General features: G+C 48.7%; 1 protein-coding gene across 3 annotated transcripts in view; it reads left to right on the plus strand.

Moving 5' to 3' along the window:
- Positions 1-15,554, plus strand: part of LOC126495552 (H-2 class I histocompatibility antigen, Q10 alpha chain-like) — a 35,561-nt gene extending 20,007 nt beyond the window's left edge. Inside the window, exons 1-8 of one of the 3 annotated variants that reach the window (XM_050133147.1) lie at positions 10,691-10,763; positions 10,969-11,238; positions 11,446-11,721; positions 13,705-13,980; positions 14,107-14,220; positions 14,401-14,433; positions 14,580-14,627; positions 14,768-15,554. In XM_050133147.1, the coding sequence (XP_049989104.1) occupies positions 10,700-10,763; positions 10,969-11,238; positions 11,446-11,721; positions 13,705-13,980; positions 14,107-14,220; positions 14,401-14,433; positions 14,580-14,627; positions 14,768-14,772 (1,086 nt within the window). In that variant the 5' untranslated portion in view covers positions 10,691-10,699 and the 3' untranslated portion in view covers positions 14,773-15,554. Of the gene's footprint in view, positions 1-10,690; positions 10,764-10,968; positions 11,239-11,445; positions 11,722-13,704; positions 13,981-14,106; positions 14,221-14,400; positions 14,434-14,579; positions 14,628-14,767 lie in introns of those variants that run through there. The other 2 variants (XM_050133145.1, XM_050133146.1) reach the window with 2 other exon arrangements.
- The last annotated feature ends 3,779 nt before the right edge of the window (positions 15,555-19,333 follow it).

The following is a 19,333-nucleotide window of genomic DNA, read 5'->3' on the forward strand; positions in this document are numbered from 1 at the left end:
ATTCCCCCTGCTTCAGGATGAAGAGGGCTTAGGCTACACCTCCCTGCCTTCCCCAGCAATCAAAGTTCACAGCCCCTCAAGTGAGCAGGAACCCGAACCAGCTCCCACCCTTGTGTCCTGCTGCCCCCTGGCGGTGATTAGCGGCATCGCGGCTTCCGAAGGTCCCGGGAGGGACAGCACAATGTTAAATGCCCATCAGTCTGAAGGCTGCAGAGTTCCATCTGCTGGCCCGGTTCAGGAGCCTTGGAGGCTGTCTGCGCCACACTGGAGAACCGGCTGTCTCCCACAAAGCCCCTCACATCACAGCGTTAGTTTCTTTTTCTTTAGTTGTTGATATTGCCCAGGATTTAACCGTGCGTGTTCAGTTTATTCTAACTGAACTACACCTCAGCCCCACTAGCTTAGTTAGATGTAACCCAAAGAAAAGGTCCTGGTTTCGTTGGCAACACATTTAAAACCAGTCTCAGATAGCAGAGGCGGGCGGATCTCTGAGTTCCTGATCCACATAGCAAATTCAGGACAGCCAGGGCTATAAGGTGAGACCAGAACACAGGGATCCCCAAGACTGACACCTGGGGCAGGGCGGGGCGGCGGCGGTGGAGTAGATATTTAAGGCCTGGCAAGTTAGAAAGGACCGTGAAGGATTACCAGGGCTGGGTCTGGGGTGAGCCTGTGACCCCAACCTAGTGCTGTGCCCGGTGAGCCTCAAGGAACCTGGGAGCCAGAGGGAGACTGGAAAAGCTGGAACTGGTGGACTGGGCAAGCTCCATAGGAGAGCACTGACTCCGCCCACAGACATACGGTCCAATCAAGAGCGGCTTTCAGAGTCTTCCTCCTTCCTTTCCCTTCTCTGGGTTTCAACAGCCAGATCCTTATGTAAGGAGCTCAGAGCCGCCACTGGCCAAGGACCTGAAAGTGAGTGGGGTGTCCTTTTGACCTCTAGATTGTTTTCTAGCATTTTTCACCTGAGCTGTAATCGAGACATCTCAATCTAACCTAAACTTATTTCAAGGTTTTGTTTCAGCTAATGATGCAACTAAAACCTGTGAATACACTTGACAACATCAGGATCAAAAGAATCTGAGCCAGCCTGGCTCCTGGGGCTCAATGTTTTCCTTAATCACTAACCTAAACCGCAATCTGTGCAGCTCCTTAAGTGGCCCCAGGTAAGTGACACTTCCTGTGTTTATTTTTGATCATCAGAACTCTATTTAAACTCACATTATTTTTATCAACTGGACAGTAGAGTTTAAAAAGAAATCATCTTCATAATAATCTACAGTAAAAATGCCCAGTAGAATGGGATATTTCCAAGAGATGTCATACTGCATTAAAGGCAACGGGAATCTTCCCACACCCATTCATACTTTGCCAGATGCTAGGAAAAAAAAATGGCAGAGGCAAATATGCAAAAGTACAGCATAGCAAGAAGCATTCTCTGGTTGATGGTCCTGGTGCCCATTCTCTGGTTGATGGTCTTGGTGCCTTGCCCATCCAAGATTCCCCCATCACAGTTTCCTGCTGGACCAGTCCCCTGAAGTCAACTGCAATCTGCTGCTCCTTTGACATGGCCACTGGCAATAAGCTTCTGTCCCCAGTCTGTCTCCCTTGGTGTGAGAACCGTCTCTGTCCAGTGTCCACAGTGTCCACTGTGCAGAGCTGAGGTTCTCAGGGGCCCACTCAGTTATCAGATCCACAGATTTCCTGTCCCACAGCCTTGGTCACTCATCAGCTCACAAGGGTGAGTGGAGGACGGTGGGAGGGGACAAATTAAATCACTTCTGTGCACTACCCTCTGTCACTGTTCTGCTTTGTAATGGCTGTTGTCTCTTTCTGTAGCTGATTCGTGAACTCTGTCATAGGATGTGTGCACAGCACATGGAGAGTGGACAGGGTTCACTGCTCTACTGGGTTCAGGCACAGCCTCTCACTGGGAGTCTTTTTCCCAGCAGAGGAGGGGACAACTGTATGGAAGCAATATTGTGATTTCACACACATGTATTCATATGTGGACTCTAGACTTAAACATGGGAAACAGGAAGAGCAAGGGGACACTTGGGGGAGAGGCAGGACACAGAGATGACTGAGGGTGAAATGACTAAGGCTCCGTGATACACACATGTGCAATCACCACCAACTTGCTGAGCATAGAGGTACTGCTTCTGATCCCAGAAGTGCAGAGGTGGAGGCAGGATGTCAGTAGTTCAAAGCCATCCTCAGCAATGTAGTGAGTTTGAAGGCCGCCTGAGATAAACGAGACCCTATCTCAAAACAAACATCTGCCAGCGATGCTCCATAAAGACTAAAGCTGCAGGGGTGTGATGCTTTCCTTCAGGAAACATACATAGATCAGGGCCTTTGTATGGGGAACTTGTTTTCCCAAAACCAACGTTTACGGAACAGTTGCTAAATAAGCCTTGGCACAGCCTTTAGAGGTTCAGTCCATCAGAGGCTGGACCTCTCTGTTGCAAAGAGCCTAAAATTCTTCTTATAGAGATCTCTTTCTGTGATTATCCCAAGGAACTCACAACACTGACAATGGTGGTTTTTTTTTTTTTTCTTTTTTACTTTTGGTTCTTTGCTCTCTTGCTCTTTTCTCTTTAGGGGGCTGCCACCCACCTCTCAAAGAAATCAGACATGGAGGCTTACTCTTATTTATAAATGCCTGGACTTGCCTTGTTTCTAGCCATATTTTCTTAGGTTAAACTATCCTGTCTATCTTTTGCCTCTGGGCTTTTATCTTCCTCTTTATATTTACGTTTTTACATTTCTGTTTACCTTTCTTTACTTATTTCTCCATGAGTTGCTGTGTAGCTGGGTGGCTGGCCCCTTCTTTTCTCACTCCTCGATCTCTTGCTTTCTTCCTTTTCTCCCAGATTTCTCCTATTTATTCTCTTTGCCTGCCAACCCCACCCGTCTTTTTTCCTGCCTTGCTATTGGCTGTTAAGCTCTCTATTAGACCATCAGGTGTTTGAGACAGGCACAGTGAGAGCTTCACAGAGTTAAACAAATGCACCATAAAAGACTGCAACATGCCTAATAGCAGTGGCAAACTCAATTAATCCCAGCATTCAGGAGGCAGAGGCAGGTGAATCTCTGAGTTCAAGGTCAGCCTGGCCTGCAGAGTGAGTTCCAGAACAGTCAAGGTAACACAGAGAAACCCTGTCTTGAAAAAAAAAAACAAAAAGCAACACCTCTTTGCATTATTAAATAATTGTTCCACAGCATAAACAAATGTAACACACCTTTAAATAATATTCTACAATACAATGTGTCTCTTCAGAGCAATTGCATACTGACTGATACAGTAATAAAAATACAGTCGTAGCAGGGGGTCATGGTTTACACCTTTAATCCCAGTACTCAGGAGGCAGAGACAGGAGATCTCTGGGTTTGACTCCAGCCTACTCTACATAACAAGTTCCAGAACAGCCAGGGCTACACAGAGAAACCTTGTCTTCAAAAAGAAAAACAAAACAACAGAAAAGGTAGCCATTTCTAGACATTTTAACATGTCAGAAACTGGAATCCCTCTCATCACAGTCAACCAGGTGGGAGTCATGTCCTTGTCCCAGCTCGGTCACTGCTGCTTGTCATAGTCCCATGACCTCAATGGATGTGTCTGTTGTTGGTGTCCAGTGTAGGAGGGTCAAATGGCATTTAAACATATCTAGAAGGGGCTGGAACATGGCCGCCAGGTAAAAACATTTGCTGTTCCTCCAGGAGATGATGGGTAGATCCCAGCACCATATCTATGTGTGCAGGGGCAGCTCACATCTGTCCTGAACTCTGCTGCTAGGTACCCACGCCCTCTTGTGGTCTTCTTGGACACTGCACCCACCTGGGGCTGCCTGTCCTGGCTAAGCAGTGTGGCTGAGGCAGGAGAAACCTCCAAACCATGGAATGGGGGCAACAAATCGAAGCTGAGAGGCTGGTGTCACAGGTCACATGTGGAGAATGACCTGAGACACCAATCTGCTTTCTGCACCGCTTCCTGCTGCTTTCTTCTTTCCCGTGGTCTCATTCTGCCCTGGAGCCCTGCCTATCTCCATCTAGTACAGGTCACCATGACTCTAGACAAGAGCAGGACATCCTGGACGAGTCTTGCAATGGTCCAGTGTTCATGATGTGTCAGAAACCAGAAATATTGAACCAGACCAAGGATTCATTGCCATGAATATTCACATGTAAAGCTGACTGGGGAGAAAAATGGACTGTGTTATACCCTGTAGTTTCCAATTCCACTATGGCAATGAATATGTGGTGGAGAGGAGGGGAAGACAGGAATGGAGCAGAGCATGTGCAGTGGAGAGAGGCGGGGAAGACAGGAATGGAGCAGAGCATGAGCAGTGGAGAGAGGCAGAACCAGAGACTCAACATGGTGAGAGGTGAGAGAGAGGGCTGAGGGCAACAGGGACCATGTTTTTGCATAGCAGAGTCAGCAGGGTGGTGGGCAGCAGCCTCCCTGCCTGCCCAGCACGCTGTCCAGCTCTCCTGGCTCTGGAACCAAATCTTCTAGCCCAGGCAGAACTTAAGGTGCTGGAACAGAAAGCAAAATTCTCCTAGTGGGTCACTGGGGGTGACAGTGAGTGGAACTGTTCCCTTTCCACCCCTTGATTCCTGGACTCATGGATCCTGGCTACTGGAGTAATTGTACCGTATGTTGGACATTGCTTCATAGCATATACCACCTCCTGGAGACCCTGCCTCTGCGGCCCAGGCTGCTGTCACCTAACTGACTCTGCAACTGTGTCTTCAAAAGGCCGTTCCACCTTTCTGTTAGTCCAGCTGCTTCAGGAGGGTGAGGCACATGGCAAAACTGGTAGACTCCGTGATCATGTGTCAACTGTCCACTTCTCTGCAGTGAAGTGAGTTCCGTGGTCAGAAGCGATACTGTGGGGAACACCATGGCAGTGGGTGAGGCATCCTGGAGTCCATGGATGGTGGTTTTGGCAGAAGCACTATGTGCAGGAAAGGCAAATCCATAACCAGAATAACTATCTACCCCAGGAAGGACAAAGTGTTGTCTTTTCCTTAGAGGAAGTGGTCCATGAAGTTGTGGCATCTCTGTCCCTATGCAGTAGCTAAGGAAAGCACCTGAGGACAGATGTGTGTCAGGGCGTCCCTGCATGGAGACCAGAGAGGTGATTGTATGAAGAGATGGCACAGTCATGGGACACCTCTCAAGGACAGGTGCTAAAACTCTGTGGAACCAGCCAGAGAGAGAGAGAGAAGTGTGTCACAGTCAACAGAGCAGAGAGGAGTTGGAGCTCTGAAGAGCGTTCTGACATCAGACAAGGAGATGCAGAGTGTGGAGTTTGCACAGCTGGATTCTGGTCTTGCTTTGTTCCCGTGTTTCCTCACTGTGCTCACTTTTCTCCCTCTTGGAATGGTGATGTCCGTCCTGTGCCGCTGTGGGGTGGGAATATGTGATCTGCTTTTTTATTTTGATTTTACAAGGGATTGCAGTTAAGACATTGCCATGAATCACAGAAGAGACTCTGAACTTTGGACTTTTAGACAGTGTTGAGATTGTTATAGACTATGAGGCTTTAGAAGTTGTTGAGCTGAATGCATTTTGCACTATGATATTGCTACAAGCCTATCGTGGCCAGGGAGTGGGATGTGGTGGTTTAAATAGTAATGTCCCCGTAGACTCATATATTTGAATGATTGGATATCAGGGAATGGTACTGTTTGAGAGGAATTAGGAGGTGTGGCCTTGTTGGAGTGGGTGTGTCCTTGTTTGAGGACATGTGTCACTGTGGTAGGCTTTGGTTTTCAAAAGCCCGAGCAGTCTTAGTGGCTCTCACTCTTCCTGCTGTTGAGGATCCAGATGCAGAACTCTCAGCTGTTTCTCCAGCCTCACATCTGCCTGCATGCTGCTGTGCTCTCCATCAAGATGGTAATGGACTAAACCTCTGCAACTATAAACAAGCAACAATTAAATGCTTTCTTTTATAAGATTTTCCATGCTCATGGTGTCTCTTCACAGCAACAGGACACTGACTACAACAGCTTCTTATTTATTTCTTATCTGGAAACACCATGGTTAATCCAGTACCAAGTCCGTGTGACTCATGCCACCATAAAATTACCTTCGCCTGTGCTGAGCATTATATAACTGTGATCACCTTGTCTTTAGAATTCCATGCTGCCATTTGTCCCTGATACCTTGTGACCCAATGAACCCACTGTCTTTAATTCGTCCAGCTGAGCTGCACTGAGCAGCAGTATCCCAACCCTAAGTTCTGGCTCAAGGAAAAAGTTGACAACAAAACTCTCGAACCCTGCTGGTGCCCCTCATCACTCCGTGTCTTACAGGATACATGAAGGACGTGTCTTCTGGACTTCCCATTGTGGAGGATTAGGTTTTACACAGCACACTCACTCCAGCACTGCAACTTCCCTGAGCCTTAAAATCCCTTCATCAACACTGAGCCAAGGGATGTCAGGCATCTCCAAGTCCTTATCAGGAAGCCATCTTTGACAAATGCTTCAGACAACCATCCAAATAAACATTTGACCTTTTTAAACTGTGAGCGCTTCCATATTAAATCTAGAATTTGCACTTAGAGGACAATTTATTGATATGTCAATAAACCCAATCTGACACAATTTTAATATTCCTTCCACCATTATTCCACACCCTCAAAATCCATTCCAATACATATTCCCCAGCAGTCTGGCTATAGGTGTTACCATGTGGTACAAGATGGACCTGAGTGGGTGGTGTGGGTCCAAGGAGCCCCAGGGTGGGTGAGAGACTGACAAGCCATGCAGACAGAGCTGTGTGGAGTTTTTCTGGGGGGAAGGGTGCAAGGGGAGAGAAAAACACCAAGCAGTTTTGTGGGGAAACAGAGAGAGAGGTGCAAAGAGGCAGAGAGAGAAAGAGAGAAAGAGAGCGCTATGCGAGAGAAGAAGAAAAAGAGAGAAAGGAGTAGGCAGAACTCTGCTCTTTAAAGGGATGGGGCACAGCACATGTGCAGAGACCACACAGCAGGCCAGGGTACAGTCTGCTATGTGCACAGGGTAACACACTCTGTCAGGTCCCCAAGGGGCAGGGCCAGGTGTACCTGGATGCTCACAATAGGTCTAAAGGCAACTAATGTTGGGTTCTGAGGGACATCAGGATTGTCTTGGTTAACATTTCCTTCAGAGACAGTCACTGCTGGTTAACAGACAATGAAGGATTAATTTTCTCCTTCAAAGGTGAAAAAGCTGTGGGGCGGTGGTTGTGCATGACTTTAATCCAGCACTCAGGAGGGAGAGGCAGGTGGATCTGAGTGAGTTTAAGGCAAACCCAGTCTACAGGGAGAGTTCCAGGACAGTCAGGACTGTTACACAAAGAAGCCCTGACTTCAGGGGGCGTGGCTGAGGGCGGAGAGGTGAAATAAAGCTGAGACTCTAAGGGTTCAAAGTTCTCAGCTTCAGCAGGGCCCTCCCACACATCCTCAGCCCAAATTAAGGATCCTGTTTTAACCAATTAATACTCTTACTTTAGCTGCTGCTTCAGAGTTCTAGAAAATTCCCTGGTTCCAGGATTTGCAGCCTCTTTTGGTTCCCATGGATCTGCTTCAACCCTGAAAGAAACAAGATGTCTTCTTCCCACTGGTGGAAAAGGATGTGATGTTCCACCAGGCTCTAAGTTTGATGAGGGCAGGGCAGCCTGAGACCCGAGACCCTGGAGTAGTGTGGACAGGAGCCTGTGGGGCAGCTCAGGCAGCATGGGTCCCCTTCAGCCTCACCCTCTGTTTGCTCAGACCGAGACCTCCTGTTGTTTTTCTTCCATGGGTTGAACTTTCACCCTAGACTCTGATGCTTCTCCTTCATATTAAAAAGGTGAGAGCCTGGAAGGCCTGAAGTAATAATGAAGATGGGGTCAGGGGGCATCACTAACTGCAGGAACTCTCTGGATGTTGGGGATGTCATGGTCTGTCACAAGTCACTATTTAAGTGACTAAAATTTTTCTTTTCCAGCAGCAATTAAAAACTAGCACATGGTTCAAGCTCAAAGATGAGCACACACAGTGTTTTCTTTAATGGGGCTGTAATCCACTGTGCACAGTAGGTCTATAGAATGAAATCTTTTTGTATTTTTTTATTTAATGCTGTTTTGCAAATTACCATTTCAGCACAGTCTATTTCAGTCATCGGTCCCTGTCCTGCTCCAGCTCCGGCTCCTTTGGCTGGAATTACAATGTTGACTAAACAGCCCTGTGCCCTCAGCGCCTGGGACTCACACTCTAGATGTGTAGGAAAGGAAAAGGGACACATTATAGCATATTTTTAAAATGTATTTTTTATTCTGTTTTTATTAGTTGTATATTTTAAGCTTATGAGTATGCAGGTGCACCAGACACTGGATCTCCGGGAACTGGAGCCACAGATGGTTGTGAAGGACCATGTGGGTGCTGGGAACTGAACCTGGATCCTCTGGGACAGCAACAGGTACTCTGAACCTCTGAGCACCTCTCCAGCCCCAGGAAACCACACAGCCTGGGTCACAGCAAGATGGCTGACAAGATGGCTGACCACAGAGAGAAACTAGATGCAAAGGAAGAGACAGTGTTAGTGCAGAGCTCTGGAGTGAGGGGTGCTGAGCCCTGCTGGGTGAGGCCTGAGGGAGAAGGCAGAGGACTGAGCAGGAGGGGACAGAGGCAAAGGGGGAGACCCTAGTGCAGTGGGGTCCTCCTGTTTGAGGGTCTTTGTCTACAGACCACAGTGGACACATCTGCAGAACCCTGCAGGGCATCTGACATCCCACACTGAATACTGTAGGGGTTTGAATGAGAATGGCCACACAGGCTCAGGGGTTTGGATGCTTCAGCTCCAGCTGATGGAACTGTTTGGAAAGGATCAGGAAGTATGGCCCTGTTGTAGGAGGTGTGTCACTGGGGCTGGGAATGGAGGTTTTAAAGACTCCCACTATTCCCATTGTCTCTGACACTTGCCTATGGTTCAAGATGTGAGCTCTCAGCTGTTCCTACCACCACACCTTCCTCTGCCATCATGGAGTTAAACCCTCTAAAACTTAAACCCAAATGAAACAAGTCTTTTTATAGGTTGCTGGTGTCATAGTGTCTTCACAGCCATAGAAAAGTAACTAACATAGAAAAGTAAGTAACATGGTAACACAGCCTTTAATCTCAGTACTTGGGATGCAAAGACAGGTGGGTGTCTGTGAGATCAAGGAGAGCCAGAGCTGTGGAGACAGACCTTGATTAAAAAAAAAAAAAAAAAAAACACAGGAGGGACGTACAGGTCAGACTCCTTTTCATCCTCTCCTCACCCTTCCTCTTCCTTTTTCTCATCATCAGTCAGATCCTGGACACTCTAGGAGAAAAGTCACTTCTGGGAACACAATGGCAACAACAAGCTGGTTGGGATGCAGGGCAGAGATGCTTCTCTTTAAAGCAGAGGTGCTGGCCTGCAAGCACCACACAGACTCCCACAGAGACCAGGCTCCTGTGTGGGCAGCTCACACTGCCAAGCCTGATGCTCAGGATTTCACTGTAAACAGAGACTTTGCCTCTTCACTCAGGATCCTGTCTTCACAGCCTGGTGCTTACACTCAGACTCCTAGTGTTTCTTCCCAGATGATTGTCTGTGGCTCCAGGTGCTTGTGTTTACACAGATCTTCATTCCATAGTCCTGAAATTGTCCGTGTGGACCTGGGTCATTGTCTCAGCACAGTGGACCCCTTTTCCATGGGAAGAGACCCCTGTGGAGCCAAATACAGCAGGGCACTGACCCTGTCTACACTCCACGTTTCCCTGTGTGCACACACTTCAATGGTGCAGTTGCTTTAGTGAATAAACCACAGTAAGAGAGGAACTATAACTACTAAAAAAGAAAATAATGAAGAGAGTGGTAGCAGTTATGTAATCTGTGACCATGTCCCCCCCTTCTGTCCTTCACTCTCACTTTATGAGCTGATAAGGATGAATGTCACAGAGTTGAGGGACACTGGATCTGATAACAGTTGGCTTCTGAGTTCCTCTGATCTGTGCAGTATAGACACTGGACAGTGGGTGATTCTCATAGCAGAGATACACACTGGAGATTCTAGGTTTCATCTGTGTTCAATGGAGTGGAGAAAATTTAACTTATAAATTTATTTTTCTGTGTATTTTTACTTGATGTCTTCGGATCGCTGCCAAACGTAAGTAGAAAGTGAAAGCAGAGGTGAGCAGGGCCTCCTTCCTGCAGGGAGAGTCACATATGACACAGTGTGTCGAAAGTGCTTAATCAGAGCTGTAAAATCTCCAGTCACCTCCCGATGCCGGTGTCCACGGCTGCCCCGCACCCTCCAGGACTCCGACAGCACCTGTTTCCGTGAACATCCATTTTAAGTGCTTTATTTTACCTGGAATCTTCATGCTCTTAGGTTTCACCCTGACTGACCTGAGGAGCAGTTGGCCTTAGGCGGCTCAGAGACACCATGACACACAGCACTCCATCCCGCAGCACGGGGCTCAGGCAAAGTCTTAGTCCCCAGGAGGGTGAGGTCTGGGTGGGGACGTCGAGGACTAGGGATTGGTCAGGTCCTTCTGCTGGACACTAGTGACAACTTGGCAGTTCTTAACCCCATTGGATGGTGAGATCCCGGAGAACCAACCAGCGTCGCCGCGGTCACCGGTTATAAAGTCCACGCAGACCTCAGAACTCAGATGCTCCCCAGATCTGATATGGGGCGATGTGGCCACGCACGCTGCTCCTGCTGCTGGCGGCCGCCCTGGCCCCGACCCAGACCCGCGCGGGTGAGTGCGGGGTCGGGAGGGAACCGGGCTCTGCGGGGAGGGCGGGGTAGGCACCGGGGAAGCCGCGTCCCCGCGTGGCCCAGCCGGGCCCTCCCGCCCCTTCCCCACCCGCGTCCCGAGCCCCGCGCCCTGCTCCCCTCCCGGCCCGCGCCCCTGCCCGGGGTCCCGGGGGCAGGGTCGGGGTCTCACCGCGCGCCGCCCCCAGGCTCGCACTCGCTACGGTATTTCTACACCATCGTGTCCCGGCCCGGCCTCGGGGAGCCCCGGTACATGGAAGTCGGCTACGTGGACGACACGCAGTTCGAACGCTTCGACAGCGACTCTGAGACTCAGAAGGCCGAGCCGCGGGCGCCGTGGATGGAGCAGGAGGGGCCGGAGTATTGGGAGAGGAGCACAAGGAACGCCAAGAACGACGAGCAGACTTTCCGAATGAACCTAAGAAATCTGCTCGGCTACTACAACCAGAGCGAGGGCGGTGAGTGACCGTGGTCGGAGGTCACGACCCCTCCACGTCCCTACGCACGGACCGCGGTCGCCCCGGGTCCCAGGTCCGAGGTTCGGGAGGAGAGCGGGGACCGGACCCGGTTTCCCTTTTGGTTTAGAGTCCGCGGGTGGGCGGGGCCGCGGGCGTAGGTTACGGGGGCGGGGCGGGTGGGCGAGGCTGACCGTGGGGTCCTCGCAGGCTCCCACACCATCCAGGAGATGTTTGGCTGTGAGGTGGGGTCGGACGGGCGCCTCCTCCGCGGGTATGACCAGTACGCCTACGATGGCCACGATTACATCGCCCTGAACGAGGACCTGAAGACGTGGACGGCGGCGGACACGGCGGCGCAGATCACCCGGCGCAAGTGGGAGCAGGCTGGGGAGGCAGAGGTCACCAAGGCCTACGTGGAGGGCGAGTGCGTGCCTTGGCTACGCAGATACCTGGAGATCGGGAAGGACGCGCTGCTGCGCACAGGTGCGGGGGCCGCGAGCAACTCCTCCCTCTGCCCTCCTGCTGGGCTCAGTCCTGAGGAAGAGGAAACCCTCATGGGGTCATGCCCCTGGTCTCTGAGGGCAGACGGGGTCCCTGGGTCTCCTGATCCAGCATGGCAGGGACTGCACTGACCTCCCAGGGCTCAGCCTTCTCCCTGGACAGTTCCACATCTGTCTCAGGAGGGAGGAGAGAGGATCCCAACATCACCAACAGTGGCTCCTTCAGTCTGCAGCCCCTGTCAGCCATGGCCTCTCCCAGGCCGGGTTCTCTGCCACACCCAGTGTGTGTGGACACTGAGTCCTGTCATCTGAGTGTGTCAGCCCTTACACACCAGGACCGGAGTCTTCTTTACCTGATGGGAGACATGGGCACCCCTACCCTAGGCTGCTTCCCCCAGTTTCTAGAACTTTCCAAAGAATACATTCTCCCAGATTCCTGTGTGTGAGGTTTGCATCCTTCCCACACCCCAATTCTATCTCTTCCTAGAATGGTCACGTGGGAACTTACAGGGAGCCCTAGACAAATACTAAATTATGCGGGGGGTTTTTCTCTTCGTTTTTTCCTTTCATTTTTTTTTGTTTGTTTGTTTGTTTGGCTTTATTTTCGAAGTCATTTTTTGTCGTGTGTGTGTGTGTGTTTGTGTATTTTTCTTCCTCACTAGGATGGTATTTCTTCTCTCCCTCCCCTGTTTTATCATGTGTATCAGTCTCCATAGATGCCATGGGGAATGGATAATTAAACAAGTTGAATCAGTGGTGGTGTTTTTTTTTTTTTTTAGACACGGTTTCTTCATAGCTTTGGAGAAAGTCAGTGTTCCCTTTAAAAGAGAAAGATTCCTGGGAGATTAGACTATTTTCTTCTAGAACTAGCTATCCAGAGACCCATACCCCATCCCCCCCCCCCCCCCCCCCCCACTCTCCGACTCAACAAGATACCATGTTGCCCCAGTGATTTAGGAATTGAACTTCCTCAGAGACAGGGTCTTCTGCAACTCCAAGACTGCAGGGAAGATCCACACACCCTGTGAGCACCACTGTGTCCCAGTGAGTGCTGCACTGGGCTCCACAGCACACTTCAGTGATGCTGGGTGTCTTGTTTTTGATTTTGATTTTCAAGACAAGGTTTCTCTGAACCTTTAGGATCTGGTCTGGAACTAGCTCTTGTAGGCCAGGCTGGCCTTGAACTCACAGAGTTCTGCCTGCCTCTGCTTCCTGAGTGCTGGAATTAAAGGCGTGCGCCACCACTGCCTGGCTATAACTGGTATCTTGTCCCCACAGAGGTGTGGCTTGGGGAGTCATTTTCTCTGGCTGAGAGTCAGAGGTTCTCCCAACTGTGCTACACATTTTGGTGATGGCTGTTCACTTGATCAGACAGCTAATGCTGGTCAGCAGGATGGACACAGTGGTTGTGCCTCAATGGTGGCAGCAGAAGTTGGTGGCACCTCATGTACCTCCTTCTTCTTAGTCTCTTAATTTATGTGAATTTAATCACATATATAAATTAATTATTTTCCATTCCTTCATTCTTTTCCTACATAACTTATGCTATAGAACATCATATAAGGAAGACCATGTTGATCTGCTGGCTCTTAGCTTCTGGGTCCCCAGGAAAATGTGCAGTTCTGTGTTGAGGGGACCAGCTCTACCTGCAGGTCACTAGTGTGATGACAGAAGTGTTCAAACAGTCACATAGTTCAGTGTCATCATTGATTTAACTTTGTCAGCCAGGCAGTAATGACGCATGCCTTTAATAGGGAGGCAGAGGCGGCGGATCTCTGTAAGTTTGAGGCCAGCCTGGTCTAGAAGAGCTAGTTCCAGGACAGGCTCCAAAAGCTACAGAGAAACCCTGTCTCGAAAACAAAAATAAACAAACAAAAAAGATGATTCCTACTCCAGAATATAACTTTGTCTTTGCAGATTTCATTTTACCTTGTTAATTGTGGGATTCCTTAAATCTTCCACACAGATCCCCCAAAGGCATATGTGACCCATCATCCTGGAACTAAAGGTGATGTCACCCTGAGGTGCTGGGCCATGGGCTTCTACCCTGCCTTCATCACCCTGACCTGGCAGAGGGAGGAGGAGGAACAGACTCAGGACATGGAGCTGGTGGAGACCAGACCTTCTGGGGATGGAACCTTCCAGAAGTGGACATCTCTGGTGGTTCCTTCTGGAGAGGAGCACAAATACACATGCCATGTGCACCATGAGGGGCTGCCTGAGCCCCTGACCCTGAGATGGGGTAAGGAGGGAGTGGGTGCAGAGCTGGGGTCAGGGAAGGCAGGAACCTTCTCATTCCCTGAGCAAGGTCAGGACTGAGAACTGGGGTCATGACCCTCACCTTCCCTTCCTGTCCTTCCTTTCCCAGAGCCTCCTCAGTCCACGGTCCCCATCACAGCAGTCATTGCTGGTCTGGTTCTCCTTGGAGCTGTGATCATTGGAGCTGTGGTGGCTGTGGTGATGAAGAGGAGTAGAAACCCAGGTAGGAAAGGGCAGGGTCTGAGTTTTCCCTCAGCCCCTTTTAGACGTGTGTTCTGCCTCATTAATGGGAAACACATCCACACCCTCATTGCTCCTGTCTCTACCCTGGGTCTGCTGTCAGTTCTGGAAACTTCCTAGGATCGGGGACTTCCCTGGTCTCTGACAGTTTTTCTTCTCACAGGTGGGAGAGGAGGGGACTATGCTCCAGCTTCAGGTAAGTGTAAGGAGCCAGATAATCCCTGATGCCTTTGGGTTGAAGCTGAATTATTTGAGGAGCTCTGGAAATCCATAATAGATCCTCCAGCAAAATATGGTCCCTGTTATTACCTTTCCATTAACATATATATAATTTCACTCTAGGCAGAGACAGTTCCCAGAGCTCCGATGTGTCTCTCTCAGGCTGTAAAGGTGATACTCTGGTGACTGACTTGGGGAGGGGCAGAGGGAACAGTATTGGGTTTCATGGACTCCCAGAATCACCTTTGAGTGAGTGGTGGGTTGTGGGGATGTTGTCTTCACAGTGATTGTTCATGACTCTTGTTCTGTAGCATGAAGACAGCTGCCTGGTGTGGATGGAGTGACAGACGATGTGTTCAGGTCTCTCCTGTGACATCCAGAGCCCCTCAGTTCACTCTCAGCAATAGTGTCTGATGTTCCCTGTGATCCTATGGGCTCAGTGTGAAGAACTGGGGAGCCCAGCCCAGCCCTGCACACCTGACCCTGTCCCTGCACTGCCCTGTTCCCTTCCACAGCCAACCTTCCTGTTCCTGCAGACAGGAGGGGACATCTCCATCCTGTCTCCTCCATGCTGTCCTGAGCTGCAGCCCCTGAGTTCCCCACTGAAAATATGAATCTGAACGTGAACTTGATTGTTCACGTCCTTGATCTCAAAGGTTGATTAGCGGTAAAATAAAGAATTGAGATACGTAGAGTGTGGAGGAAACAAAAGGCAGCGTGGAGAACCTCCCAGAATCTGTGTTCACTATGCTGTGTGCACCTGGTGGGACAGGAAGAGGCTGTGGGAGCAGCCAGCCACTGGCTCTTACCTAAACTCAGTCCAAAATGGTGATCCTGCCTCCAGGAATCTCAGAATGAGACTGTGTCTGAGAGCGGTTTCCTCCCATTTTGTAATCCTCTCTAGGGCTGTCGTTAGAGGTGTGCATCACTGGGATTTAGGGAAGGCACTGCCTGGTTGCTATGGGAACTAGTGTGGCTACTGGGATTAAAGGTGTGTGTCACCACTGCCTGGTAGTAAGGCTGACCAGTGGGGCTGTTTTACTCTCTGATCTATAGGCAAGCTTTATTTTATTTTATTAAAGTAAAAATCAAATGCTACTACATTTTCCTTTTGTTTAAAATAAAAAACTATGACTAATGTAAGAAAAGCTATATACAATAAGTACAATAACTATATACAATATATTCAGGCAATAAGTACATCAACAATGTCTAGTCCATTTGCATTTGACAAATTCAGAGAAAATACTCCAAATCTCTATCTTGGTGAGTCCAAAGTCTTGTACCTAATTTCCTTTCTATTATAACTTGCTTTCTGTGTCCAGTAAACAAGGAAAACTAACTATCTAGTCTTCCGCTCCCTCAGAGACCCAAGAAGGACATATATTAACTGAGTAAGCAGGAAGTGTGAGCAAGCGACTTCCAAAAAATGTGAGAAATGACAGAAACAGCTGGCTGCCTGGACAGTCACCCTAAGTTCCTCTGCAATGTTGGGGCTTCCATCTTCAGCCTACAGGTCTAGCATATCCGACAGACTATTCTGTGAAGCTGGATATTTTGTGTGCTGCTTGTCAAATTAGGACAGCATTCTGTCAGCAGTCGAGGCAAGGACATTTTCTTGCCCAGTGTCTTACTTTTGCCACAGAGAAAGTAAACTCCATGTGGAGTTTCTTCGATGTTCATTATCTTCTCTGAAGTAGATTGGAGCTGCCAGGAGCAGACATGCCTCATTGCCATGAACAAGAAGAACATAGGTTGTTAAAACATCTTAAATGCCATAGTCTGTAGATCTCTGAAGTGCTTGAAGATGACCTGGTCCATATATTGTTGACTATATCCCACGTATGAGGAGAAACAATGTAGTTTTTCTTTTAAAGACCTCGCTTAATAATATACACATTAAGTTCACCCATTTTCCTGAGTATTTTGTGATTACATTGTTTACAGCCGAACAGTATTCCATTGTGTGTGGATGCCAAATGTCCATTATCTTCTCATCCACTGATGGACTAAACCCAATTCTTCACTCTAGTGAAAAAACAACAATAACCATGGGGTGTAAATGTCTCACCAGTAGGGTGTGGACTTCTGCCCAGGAGTAAAATAGCTGGGTCATACGGTGGTTCTAGCTTCGATTTTTTTTTTTAAGAAATGAGCAAAATAATTTCCACAAAGACAGTATTAATTTGTGTGTGTGTGTGCGCGCGTGTGCACGCATGCACACACACACAGAAGTGAGTAAGGGCTCCTCTCTCCCCGTGTTCTCTCCACCATTTGCTGTCAGATTTCTTAGTGACAGCTTTTCTGACTGGGGTGAAGCGCTGTCTCTAAGCAGTTTCATCATCTTTATTTCATTCTTCATGTGGATGAGGGTTTTGCCTGCGTGTGTGCATGTGCACCATGTGTGTGCCTGGTGTCTGGGCTCAGAAGAGGGTGTCAGGTCCTTGGGGCTGGAGTTACACACAGTGCATCTAACCCAGGTCCTCTGCAGAGCATCAAGTGCCCTTCACCTCTGAGCCAACTCTCCAGCCCCTCAAAGGAGTTTAATCTGCATTTCATGAAGGGTAGAGATACCGAGCACACTAAAAATAGCTAGTGGCCATTTGAGATTTTCTTTTATTAAGATAACTGTCTGTTTAATTCTCTCGACCATTGGTTGATTGACAACATTAGTTCCTTGGTATTTAATTTCTGCAGTTCTCGGTAAATGGAAGACTCTAGTCCCCTTGTCTGCAGTGGGGCTGACAGGTTTCCTCCCATTGTGGCTTCTGTTCTCTCTGCTGATTGTGCCCTGTGCTGTGGAGAGACTTTGTTTTCATGCTGATGTGTGGCCTCATTAGCTCCTGTGGTACTGCTGTTCTATCCTAAGTTCTTGCTTACCCCAGTATCTGGAAGGGCCCCCCTAGACTGTTTTCTTGAACTTTGGGTGTTTCAAGATTTGAACATAATAAGGTCAGTGCTCTATTTAAAGTTTACTTCTGTACAAGGTGAAAGGTGAGAATCTAAATTCATCTTCTCGGGCAGGAATACAGTGTTGCAGCATGGTGCATAGAATGGGCTCTTTTTCCAGTTTGTGTTTTGCATTCTTTCTCTAAAATTAAGTCTGCATATCTTTGTCATTTTATGTCCAGGATCTCTATCTATCCTATGCCTTTGAATTTCCTGTCTGTTTTATGCCTGTTCCAGGCTGTATTTGTCACTATAGCTCTGCAGGGTAATTTGAGGTTGGTGATGTAACACCTCCAGCAGGGCTTTTTTATTTGTTACAGTCCTACTCACTTCGTAGGCAGGACTGGCCTTGAACTCACAGACTTCCACTTGCCTCTGCCTCACAAGTCCTGGGATTAAAGGAGTGTCTCACCATGTCCAGCTTCCAGCAGTGACCTTAATCCTTAGGAGTGTTGGCTGTTCATGGTCTTTTTCACTCCATACAGATTTTTCCTCTTTTCTACACCTATGGAATATATCAGAGTTTTGATAGTATTGCCTTATATATCCAGATTAATTTTGGTGGTATGGCCATTTTCACAATATTACCTCTGCCAGTCCAAGAGCATGGTTTGTCTTTCCATGATGTCCTGTGTCTATATCTTGAAGTTTTCATTGCAGACTTCTTTCATTTCTTTGGGTAGGTATACCTCCAGACACTTCATTCTGGTGGAGTTACTTCGAATGTTGTACATTTCCTAAAATACACTACTAGCATAAATGAAGGTTCCATTTTTCTATTGATTTTTGTGTAAAACCATAAGTGTTCATTAGATCCCAGATAGTGTCTATGGGATCAAGAGGGTGTTGTAAGAAAGAATGATGTTTTTTGGAAAGAGTGGACTTCTTCCTTTCCTGTTTTGACCCTTTTGTGCCTATCTTCCATCTAACTCTGATAGCTTATATAAATCATCACTGTATCAGATATGATGGTGGAGAGTCTATTCCCTTGTCTGCTTCCTGGCTTTAGAGGAAACTCAGGCTGTCTCTCCTTCTGACATCATATCCACCTGTCTCCTATCTCTCACTTATAGAAGGTGGAAAGTTCTATTTGGTATCCTTGCCCTTAGCAGGGACTGACTCTCCCAAGGCTCACCCTCCTCTCAGGAGAGTTCAGAGTGTGTCTCCAGAGGGAAGGAGAGAAGGTCCTGAAATGACCAAGGCAGTTGACTTTCAGTCTGCAGTCCTGTGGGCCACAGCCTTCCACAAGCCCAGTTCTCCACCCACACCCAAGGTCTCTGGAGTCTTCAGTGAGGCTGAATCCCTCAGCCCCACCCAGTCAGGACAGAAGTCCCTTTCCTGATGTGACACCTAGAGCTCTCTGGCCCTGGGCTCTTTCACCCCTATCTAGAATTTTCCAAAGATAAGATTATTTAGAACCTTGTGTCTAAGCTTCAGGGTATTTTAACCCCTCCCTCACCCCATTTCTGACCCTTCTCAGGAAGGTCTCATGGACCCTGCTGGAGTCCCCAGGAAGAGTGAAAAACACCTGACATTTCCACCTATTCTCAAACCCTCCAGAGACACGTGACCCATCACCCCAGACCTCAAGATGATGTCACCCTGAGGTGCTAGGCCCTAGGCTTCTACCCTGCTGACTTCACCCAGACCTGGAAGAGGGGTGAGGAGGAACAGAACAGGACATGGAGGCGGTGGAGACCAGACCTGCAGGTGATGGAACCTTCCAGAAGTGGGCAGCTCTGGTGGTGCCTTCTAGAGAGGAGAAGAGATACACATGCCATGTGTACCATGAGGGGCTGTCTGAGCCCCTCACCCTGAGATGGGGTAAGGTGGGTGTGGGGGCAGAGCTGGGGTCAGGGAAAGCTGGAGCCTTCTACAGACCCAGGGCATAGCCATGACCCTCGCCTTCTCTTCCATTTCCTCCTCTC

This window comes from Alexandromys fortis, unplaced genomic scaffold (assembly GCF_014885135.2).
Source record: "Alexandromys fortis isolate MF-2015 unplaced genomic scaffold, M_Fortis_MF-2015_v1.1 scaffold_522, whole genome shotgun sequence".
NCBI classification, from domain to species: domain Eukaryota; kingdom Metazoa; phylum Chordata; class Mammalia; order Rodentia; family Cricetidae; genus Alexandromys; species Alexandromys fortis.